Consider the following 10,825-nt stretch of genomic DNA (forward strand, 5'->3'; position numbering starts at 1 on the left):
GTTTTCCTCACAAATACAAAGATTTGTTCTATGTTTTCTTGCACTTTGTTATTATATAATTTATTATTCTACGCATGCAAAAACAATTTGAAACACTCGATATGCTAATCCTTGGGTAACTATCAAAGTTACTGTGATTGACAACCTCACTAGAGAAGTTGCAGACACAAGTTAAGTTTCTTAGTTGAGTGTAGGGTTGATGATTGAACCTGTTGTTGACATTTCATGGATTGAATACATAGATTCATTAACTAGGGCAAAGGCTTTCTGCTTACTACAAATCCTTGAGCTTTAGGGCCCAACTAAAACCTTTTATTTGTGCTCCCCCCTACTCCATTCATACTACCTAGATTCTCCCTCCTTGTAGACCCAAGTATTATGTTTCATCCTCTTGCAAAAGCTTAAATGGTAAATATCTTTTGCACCGGAAGACAAATTTATAATCCGAGATCTATGAAATAAGATCAGTATTGAATGCATGTTTTGATAAGTACTTTTCACTTTAAAATATGGTGAAACCAAAGTGAACTTCATTGGAACCGAGACCGACATAATTTATTGTGTAAATATGTTTAAAGAAACAAGTAAGATTATGTTTTAAAAGTGCACAACAATGTTTGGTTGTGTTTCAATGTGCTTCAACAAATTTTGTTGGGTTTCATTGTGTTTTAGGGTAACATTTCATTGCATTTTATAATATTTTAGCCGGTTCCGCTGCACGCCACAAGTTTTTATTGTGTTTTCGTTCGCTTCAAACATGTGTTATAAAACAAGAATAAATTTTATGTATTTTCTTTAGGTATCGTCGTGTTTTAGAGTCGATGTAAATGTTTCACTTTGTGTGTTTGTACATTATTATGACGTGCACCATAACGTTTATAGCATTCCAATAAATTTTGTTGGGTTTTCTCGTACTCCTATTTTAGATTGAATTATAATGATCCATTTGCCTGTGTGTCACCTTAACTTTTACCCTATCCCGATGTGCACCTCCACGTTTTCGTTGCTTTTTTACGCGCATCAGACCAATTTTGTTGGGTCTTGTCGTGTTTTGGAGCGCATATACGTATCAAAATTCAAAATTGTGAAAACATATTGTATATCGTCCGAGGTAGAAATCAAAAGTGGACGTGAGATGCATGGACGCTATTTACTCATTTCGGCCAAGCAGAGCAGAGGTCGTATGATTCTTTTGGGAAACGGAGGTTTCCAGTGAGATTCCAAATGGACCTTCTTTGCTTATTCTATGCCGGTGGCTATCGTCGACAGCTCCTCTCCGTTTTACTAGCGTGCAAGCAAACTTTTGTACAGTACGATCGTATCCTATCCCGCCAAGTGCCCGATCGTTGGCGCCATCATTTGATTTCCACGCAAATACAGTAGTATATCATCAAGCTTCTGGTGCTACTGCGGCAGCGGCGCCGGCCTCTACGTCCTTGCTGCTGCTGCTGCCGGAGCGGCTGTCGTCGTCCTTGCCACTCTCTTGCAGCTCCATGATAGGCTTCATCTTGCGGTCCGTGATGGCGATGGCGTTGTCGTTGGGGAAAAGGTCGTGGAACACCAAGGCGTGCACCATGGTGGTGGCGAAGAGGCCCGTCACGGTGAGCGTGGCCAGCAGCGACAGCCCCACACACAGCGCCTTGGTGAAGGCATTGTCCACCACGGTGGCGTACCGGATGGACGCGATGGCCGCGCCGGTCATCGGGAACGTGTAGGCCCACCACGACAGCGAGAACCTGAACCCTCTGAAGAAGTTGATCCGGACGGCGAGCGACGAGTAGAGGAACATGGCGATGAAGTAGGCGAGCTTGGCCCCCACGCCGAACTCGTCCACGATCTTGGCCCACGCCATGGACGCCACGCTCGGCGCCGCCACGAAGAGGAAGAAGACCGGGTGCAGGTCCTTGGGCAGCGTCGCGTTGGTGGGCAGCCTCTGATACAGCGTCACGAACAGCACGGCGTAGTGCGCCATCCCGACGCCGAAGAAGAAGATGGGACCTTCCTTGAGCCCCATGGACGCGCCCATCAGCGCGCCCACGAAGTTGCCCACGACGGACAGGTGGTTGGACGGGTTGGCCACCTTGGACAGCCGCCTCTGCCCGCCGGACATCCACTGCCCGTAGATCTTGAGCTCGAGGCACAGCACCGGGAACATGAGCGCGTACCAAAGCCAGGGAGGCAGCTGGGTGGCGACGGAGGGGGGCACGCCCATGGCCAGGAACAGACAGGCGATCCACGGCGCGAAGAAGAAGTTGACACGGATGGGGTGGTAGTACTCGCGACGGACGGCCTCGAAGAAGAAGATGATCTTGAATGCGTACGCGGCCGTGATGATGGACATTAGCCCCACGGAGATGAACCAAAGCACCAGGTTCACCTTGGGGTTCACGTGCAGGAACTCGGTCGGCGCCGCCGTCGCGATCGTCTTGTACAGGATCGCCTGGCTGCTGACCCCGAGGCACATACCGAACGCCGAGATGGGGAACCGGAGCAGGAACGGCCACTTCTTGTCCGCCGGCAGCGCCAGCTCCTCCGACGACTGAAGCAATCACACAAGTTTCAGAATTTCGAGACTGGAATGGGAGGGCTCTCATCCCTGAACTCTCTTGAACTCGTTAGTACCTTGAGTTTGTCCAGCTCGGGTCCCTCCAGTGCGGCGAAGAAGCGATCAACGTTGTCGCCACTCACGGCTTCTCCCTGTCCCTGGGCGAACTCCTCCTCCTCGGGGGTACTAACCGGCACGCCGCCGCCGGCCAGATGGGTGATCTGCCGCTCCAGCTTCCCGGAAAACGTCTTGAACGAGTCGAAGCGCTTGTCCCGGTTCATGGTCCTGCCGCCCCGGCTACCCATCCGTCTCACGGCGTGGGTGGGCACCCCGCCGGGGTTCGGCTGCGACCGGAACATCACCCTGTGCGGCTGCACGAACCTCACGTGCTGCGCCGGCTCCTGCGCCGCGTTCGACATGGCCTGCTTCCGCTCGTGCAAGTCGCCGCCGGGCGCCACGAGGGGCTCGCCGAAGCCGGTCGGCGACGATGGCAGGCTGATAGACACGGGGTACCCCGAGCGCTGCCCCGGCGGGTTGAACGGCGAGTCGAAAGCTGGGATCACCGCCTCGCTGCGCGGGGCCACGCGCTCCGGCGGCCGCATCTGCATCAAATTGAAATACATAGGTGATCGATCGATCATGTCCAAGCTCCATTTCTTTTCAGCCGTGCCGTGATCCGTACGAGGGAGCGGAAGACTGACTCACCTATGTAAAGTTACGTACAGATTTTACGTAATAGGCAATGTGTACGACTGCGATTGGATGGATGGATGTGGCAGGGGCCCACACGGGTGAAAATCAGGGGGGGGGCGATAGATTTGTTAGGCAGGTTACGTAACTCTTAGAGCATTACTAGTAGTACCCCTAAACTCTCAAACCCTCAAAAATAACCGCTTTTTTACGGGTTGAGACAAAAAAATCGCAAAGAATAGAACCCCTTAACCCTTAAACCCTTAAATTTTTTTAGAGGCTCAACCCCTATACTCCTTCCCGGCCTGTAGAAACAGGGGTTGGCAGCCCAACCCCTCGTCGACCCGGTTTCCTTTTCGCGCGTGAGGTAGTTTCGCGCGGGAGGGAGTTTTCAGCTCCCTCCCCAGATCCGCCGCCCTGCTGCCCGCCTCCGGCCGCGCTCCGGCCGCCCTGCCCGCCTCCGGCCACCCCGTCCCGCACCGCCCCGGCCGCCCCTCCGCCTCCACGCCCCGCCCGGCCGCCCCTCCGCCTCCCCGCCCCGCCCCGGCCCGCACCGCGGCGACGCCTACCCGCCCCGTCCCGCACCGCGGCGCCGCCTCCCCGCCCGGCCGCGCCTCCTCCTCCCCGTCCCGGCCTCGCCTCCTCCGACCTTGCGCCGCCCCGCCCCGGCCGCCCCTCCCGCCTTCCTGCCCTCCCGCCCCTGCCCTCCCGCCGGTCGCGGCTCCCGCCTGCCCTGGCTGCCCTCCCGCCGAAGCCGCGCCCCCGGCCGCCCTCCCGCCCTGCCCCGGCCGCCGACGCCGCCTCGTCCGAGAGGTGAGGTTTTTTCATTTTTTTTATTTTGTTTCATTTTCTTTTTGTTTCATTTTTTAGCACTAATTTGTGAATGTCCTTTGCAGATGGAGATGAACAATGAGGAGATTGTCATGTCCGATTCGTCGGATTGGTCGACATCTGACGATTCCGACATTGAGGAGTTGTTGCAAGATGACGACGTCGAGATGATGAGCCTCCTCATCGACGTGCAATTGTTTGAAAACCGCGTGAAGCTGATGGATCAGAGGAGAGGGTCGAAGATGGGCCGAGTCACCATCTACCGGAACCGCGCTCTCGGACACGAACATTTGATGGAAGACTACTTCTCCGAGGTACCTACATACCCTCCTCGTCTCTTTCGCAGAAGGTACCGAATGCGGCGTAGTTTGTTTGTGAAGATTGTCACCGATTGTGAGGCCGCCTCATATTACTTTAAACGTCGTAGATCCGCCGCCGGTATCATGGGGTTTAGTGCATATCAAAAGATATCGGCGGCAATGCGGGTACTCGCTTATGGCATACCCGCGGATTATACCGACGAGTATCTTCGCATTGGGCAAGATACAACCACGGAGTCAGTCCGTAGGTTTGCCAAGTTGGTCATCAAGTTGTACGGTGAGCAGTATCTTCGGGCACCAAACGAGGAAGATACAAAAAGATTAATGGAAATGAATGAAAAAAGGGGATGGCCGGGGATGCTAGGTAGTCTTGACTGCATGCATTGGAGGTGGAAAAATTGCCCAAAGGCATGGCACAGAATGTATTGCGGTAAAAGCCGTGATGCTACCATTGTGCTTGAGGCCGTAGCATCTCAGGACACATGGATTTGGCATGCATTCTTTGGGTTGCCAGGAACACTCAATGATATCAATATCCTCAATAGATCTCCTTTGTTCAAAAGATTAATTTCTGGGGATGCTCCAGCTTGCAACTACAAAATCATGGACAATGAGTACTCAATGGGATACTATCTCACCGATGGCATCTATCCCGAATGGGCAACTCTTGTGAAGTCCATCAAGGAGAAAAATGGGATGCCCTTAACAAGAAAAGAGGCTCGTTTCACCAAGGCACAAGAGGCAGCCCGCAAAGATATTGAGAGAGCTTTCGGTGTTTTGCAAGCAAGGTTTGTCATAGTTCGTGGTCCAGCTCGGTTTTGGGACAAAAAAACCTTGATGAACATCATGAAATGTTGTGTGATTCTACACAACATGATCCTAGAGGATGAGAGAGGGTTAAACCTCCCTTGTTTCTATGACAATGTTGGTACCCGTGTGCAACCGGAAAGAAACCCTTCTCGCATACACGCTTTTCTTCAAGCACATCGTCAGATTGAGGATGCAACCACTCATGGTCAGCTCCGGGATGATCTAATAGAGCACCACTGGCAGTTGGATGGGCGGCGCATTGGCCCATGATGTATCTTTTTTTTCCTTTTCTATGTCCTATTTGATTCGAACAATTAGTGTTATTTGCTCAAACATTGTTGTAATAATTTGAATGATTATTGTTTTATTCGGTGTTGTAATAATAACTAGAATGATTATTGTTTTATGTCAATTGTGATGGAATTTGTGATATGTCCTATGATGAAATGTGATGAAATGTGTGATATATGAAATGACAGTTTTAAAGGTTGGGGTTGAGGCAAAGACTAGAACCCTCAAATCCAACCCTTAAAGCAGTTTACGGATTGGATTTGAGGGTTCTAGTCTTTACCCCTGTTTTAAAACCCTTAAAAGTGTCAAAAACTGGCACTTCTCAACCCTTAAAACTGCTACAAGGGTTTGAGGGTTTGAGGGTTCTACTAGTAATGCTTTTAGTAGGTTGGTTTCGTAGGTGTAGTATTATTGCTGACTCACCCGGGCGGGGCGGCCCGTGTCGGGGTAAAGCACCGGTTTGGGGCTCTGCATCGGGGTGGTCGTATCGAAGCCGTCGAGATGGGAAACCTCAACGTTGGCGAGGAGGGACGGCACCTCGCCGGTCTTGCTGCTTGTGTTGGCTTCCATGGCTCGCTCAGACGAGACCTGCACAGAGCGAGTGTGAGAACCAAGCAAGGAGAGAGTGAGCGCGCTTAAATAACAAACTTTATTTAACTAATTATCTTTTGCTGGAGAGTGAAACAAATCAGGAGTCACCATCCAAACTTTCAAGAGCAAATCAATGTTTTTCTGCAAACTTACTAGTGCCAAACCCAAACTGTCCATGTCCAGCTGGACCAGCAGGCGATCAGCAGATTTGCCTTATATTTTACCTTTTTTTATCTTAATACTTGGATCATTAATGTGTCTTCATGCATACAAGAAAGAAATGAGAAGAAAGTAGTGCATTATCATTATGACTACATGCATTCAAGTACTCCCTCCGTCCCATAATGTAAGACGATTTTTGAAACTAGTGGGACGGAGTGAGTATTAAACAAGTTGGTAGCACAAGAAAATATCATTAATTTTTGTCTCGATTACTGTTAGTGGCCTTGTATAGATGCAAAATGTATTTCTTTTTTTATAGTGGCCTTGTGTAAGGGAATGGAGAGGGTAATTAAATGAAATCGGTAGAGAGCATTTGCCTTGCCTAAAAATCCCAAAGAAAGAGTTGCATCCAAGTTGTTGAGTAACTACTAGACGCTTCTGGGCGTTGTTAGGCTAGGCGGACAGGCATGGAAGTATTCAGAGCATCAGCATCAGAAGCACAAAACCCATCTGATGAAGAGAGAGGAAAGATCTAGGAAGGCAGGCAGGGAACACAAGGTGGTGGACAGATCATGTGCAAGTGCAAGCGACGATTTGTGTTTGGCTTTTAAATAGGCAAATGCGCCGTTCGTATATGATGATGAGTCGATGACTGGCTGGTTCGTTGGCTTGGCACTGGCTCCATCAGTGCGTGACACATCGCGTGGACACATCCTAGCTAGGAGTTGTATGTTTCATCCTCGGGAAAAAAAAGGAGCCGTGTGCGTACTTCTGGCTGGGTACTACGCGTCACCACCTGACAGTTGTGGATGCTACTGAAACAAACAGGTTGTGAGAGCAAGCTGTATACTACTACTAGTACCAGTGAATACTACTCCATGACGCTACACGAGAGCTTCACACAAGCTCTTCTTCACAAGTCTGTTTGTGTTTTTCTACTGACAGATCTTGGCAGCTATCTGAAACGAGGCGCCCAAAGTGTGGTGAGCAGTGCTGCACTTGCACATTTACAGAAGTTTCATCTCACGCGGATGACAAGAGTAACGTGCGTTTGGGGTGGAGGCCTAATTCAAGGAAGTTGGTTATTCCATTTTCCTCATTCTAGCTCCTCCCTGTAATAAGTAGACTCTTTCCATGAATGAATAAAACTTTAAGTGTGGCATTACTGCTGGAGCGTCAGTTTCAGAAGTAAAGGCTCGTCGTTAAGGTAGGTGGATGAAATTTCGTTTAGGTTCCAGTGACCTCTAATCGTACCCGATTCCTCTTGTTTGGAAAAACAAACACGCTCCTGATTGGCGCTGAACAACCCTCCCCCACATCACGCCTGCAGACGTTGTTGAATCATCAGTCGTCGCAAGTTTCACAATCTAAAATAGTCCAGGTGGCAGGAGCAATTCCAGGCCGGGCAAAATGCACGGTGTGAGATAGAAACAGCTGTGCATGCACACTTCAAATCAGAGCCCAGGACGTGAGTAATAAAATCGGGGCCGTCCCCATCGTCATCGTCTTGACAAGGGACTAGCCGTACGTAGAGGACCCGATGGATGGATCGGGCAAGGAAAGGCTTGACATCCTGGAGACAGACATGACAAAGATTAGTCGTCGCCCTCGCCGCATTGAACAGGAGGCAGCTGCGTGCCGCTCTCTGAAATCTGAATTTATTTATTTTTGTGTGTGTCAAATATCTGAAATCTGGAGTAGTACGTATTGACGATGGTCCATCGACGGCACTGGTACATATTTCCATTTGATTTCACAGCTGGGAGGAGATATTGGAGGGAACGCATCGGTCGTTAGCCGTAAGTCCACTTCCGCGGCGGTGGCGTCCGTCCGGTCCGGCCATAGACGAGACGCCGCATGTGTCCCAGGATGACTTGTGCAAGACGAGTTTTTAAATCATAAAATTCAAGTAAAAAACTCGTCTTGTCCTGGCGATGGCTAGATAGGTGTAAGAGCAAGTATAGTAGTACCTAGTCAGCCGGCTGTAGCGTATTCCATGTCAGCAAAATCCTATGTGGAGCAGTGATAAGTGAAGAGAGAGACTCGAGCCGGCGCTTGACGTACCGCCGGGCTATATCACGGTAAACGAGAGTGTACAGCCTGCATGCAGCCCGTGAGTGAGCTTTTAGCCGGCGTTTTACTCCCTACACCAATCATGTGTATTTTCGTGCCTCCCCTCATGGTGAATCTTTTGATGTTGTAGCCAAGCTAATAGCCAGTCTATTATACAAGCTAACTTTTTACAAAGACTTTAGATGACATGGCACAACTATATAGCCAGCAGCAGGCTTTTCTATTAGCTATGCTCTAAAGCTGGTTCCGTAGCATGAGGCTAACCTACTTAGCTAGATCGCTTGGTTTACGCCCTAATCCCTGGCCAGCTAATATTCCTACGACGACGGCGCATGCATGCATACAATTCTTGTCAGCGCATAATAAACAATTCCTCTTGTCCCCGTTTCGAAAAGAAAAAAAGAATTCCTCTTGTCCGAGGTGCGCGGCGGCGTACGTGGTTGGTCATGCAGGTTGATTGCTGATTCATCTATTCGCCACGCCGCCAGGCGCAAACAAAACAAGTGGGGATTGGATGGAGTATTTAACCAAAAACTACCACAATTCACGGAACCGTGACGAAAAATTACCACTTTACGATTTTGTCCCGAAAACTACCACTTTTTTCCTAATCCGTGGCAAAAAACTACCAAGTCGCGAAATCGCTCGCTTGGCCCGTGCTAAGCACAAATCTGACCGCTTGGGCCCACGAACCAGGTGCCACCCTGGCCATCCTTCGCGCCGGAGACGCACCCGCACGCGCGCGCCCGCTCCCACCTCGCCGTCGTCGTGCCCACCAAGCTTTTGGGGCCGGCCACTGCCGCGTGGCCGCCAGCGCCGCGCTGCTGCCCCCGCCCGCGGGCGAGCGCGGCGGGGCCAGGCGCATGGCCACGGGCGCGCGGCCAAGGGCGCGGCGAGGCCAGACGGCCATGGGCACGGCCAGGGGCGCGGCCATGGGCACCACCAGGGGCGCGGCGGGGCCAGGTGCGCCCGTGGGCAGGGAGCGGGGCGCCCGCGGGCGAGCGCGGCGGGGCCAGGCGCGCGGCCAGGGGCGCGGCGAGGCCAGACGGCCATGGGCACGGCCAGGCGCGCAGCCACGGGCGCGCGGCCAGGGGCGCGGCGAGGCCAGACGGCCATGGGCACGGCCAGGTGCGCGGCCACGGTGCGCATGGCGAGGGGCGGCCACGAGCGCCGCGGGCGCGCGCGTGCGGGTGCGGCTCGGAGCACGAGCTCCGGCGCGCGGCCACGGAGTAGAGGGGAAGCAGCGGGCGCTGACAATGGTGACGCGGAGCTGCACGAGGTGGTCGTGGACGCGGTGAAGTGCGGGCGAGAGGGTCACCGGAGTGCACGCGAGGTGTTCGAGGAAATGCCAGAGAGAGGAGGAGGAGGAGGAAGAAGATTGATGCTGACAGGTGGGCCCATCCTGTCAGAAATGCGTTTAGAAGAGGCGAATCGAGCACTTTCCCGACATGGTAGTTTTTAGTCACAGATTAGCGAGAAAGTGGTAGTTTTCGGGACAAAATCGTAAAGTGGTAGTTTTTCGTCACGGTTCCATGAGTTGTGGTAGTTTTTGGTTAAATACTCGATTGGATGTTACCTGACAGAGAGAGAGAGACAGCTAGGTACGACGACGGAGGAGGAGGCCGGGGCAGCAAGGGACAAGGCCGGCCGGCGATGTTGGCGGCCGCGGCAGCCGGTCCGGCAGTGGAGGATCGCCGGAACCAGCACCCAGCCTGGAGAGGCGAGCCAAAATGGGCGCGGCCGTTGGGTGGCCTAGCTCTCCTATTACCGGAGCTCCTAAACATGGCAATCCAGCCAGCGTAAGGGATAGCAAGACAAACCTACACCCCGCAAAAAAAAAAAAAAAAAAAAAAAAAACCCTACACCTCCATCTTGATCAGCGCAGCAGAATAAAAAAAAATAGGCCGGTCTATATGCGCATAGCATAGACACACGGCACGGTGGTCGTCCTTGGCCGACTTATCCAAGGATGCCGCGAGCCACATCAATCAAAGGAAAGGAATCATGCCGGGCCACGTGATTGGGGCAGGAGGCCCGCATGAAAACGGTGATCGCGGCAGGGAGATTTTGTTCCATCGCCATGTTGCCCAAGTACCCCTTGTCTTGTCAAAGAGGGGTTCGGTTCCTCTACGATTGATTATGCTGCTATTGCTGTAATCTAAGAGCATCTCCAGAAGTTCGCTCTCCAGGGGCCAGAAAAAAGCGCCTTTTGAGACTGACCGGTGATATTTTCGGCATGGGGGCGATCGGCTTCTCAGCCGCCGCCCCAGGTCGGTCCCAAACACTTTTTAAAAAAAAAATTAGAAAACACTAGGCGTCAACCCGTGCATTCGCACGGGCTAGCATATTTATTGTGGTGGATAAACTACCATAATAAATAGCATTTATTTAGTTCATTTGTTAAAGTATCTTGATCTATAGATGATCATATGTAAAATTATCTGGGTCTGAATAGATGAACGGTTGAATATAAAGAGCGCTAAATTTATTCTTTTGACAAACAAAAATCTTT

The 10,825-nt window shown here is 51.6% G+C and overlaps 1 protein-coding gene across 1 annotated transcript; it reads right to left on the reverse strand.

Moving 5' to 3' along the window:
* Positions 1 to 1,112: 1,112 nt before the first annotated feature.
* LOC123089625 (S-type anion channel SLAH2-like) lies at positions 1,113 to 10,055 on the reverse strand. The gene is made up of 4 exons (XM_044511259.1): positions 9,890 to 10,055; positions 5,911 to 6,075; positions 2,623 to 3,147; positions 1,113 to 2,539 (listed from the first exon to the last, which is right to left on the reverse strand). The coding sequence occupies exons 2-4, from the start codon at positions 6,055 to 6,057 to the stop codon at positions 1,391 to 1,393; spliced, it is 1,821 nt and encodes a 606-aa protein (XP_044367194.1). The 5' UTR covers positions 6,058 to 6,075; positions 9,890 to 10,055; the 3' UTR covers positions 1,113 to 1,390.
* Positions 10,056 to 10,825: the final 770 nt, after the last annotated feature.

This window comes from Triticum aestivum, chromosome 1B (assembly GCF_018294505.1).
Source record: "Triticum aestivum cultivar Chinese Spring chromosome 1B, IWGSC CS RefSeq v2.1, whole genome shotgun sequence".
Taxonomy (NCBI): domain Eukaryota; kingdom Viridiplantae; phylum Streptophyta; class Magnoliopsida; order Poales; family Poaceae; genus Triticum; species Triticum aestivum.

What these genes read in the sequence shown, in the direction of transcription:
- LOC123089625 (XM_044511259.1), bottom strand. Translation starts at nt 6,057, where the DNA reads ATGGAAGCCAACACAAGCAGCAAGACCGGCGAGGTGCCGTCCCTCCTC. An exon ending in ACACGGGCCGCCCCGCCCGG is followed by an intron (nt 3,148 to 5,910) that starts GTGAGTCAGCAA and finishes AATTTGATGCAG; the next exon opens with ATGCGGCCGCCGGAGCGCGT. An exon ending in CCGAGCTGGACAAACTCAAG is followed by an intron (nt 2,540 to 2,622) that starts GTACTAACGAGT and finishes TGATTGCTTCAG; the next exon opens with TCGTCGGAGGAGCTGGCGCT.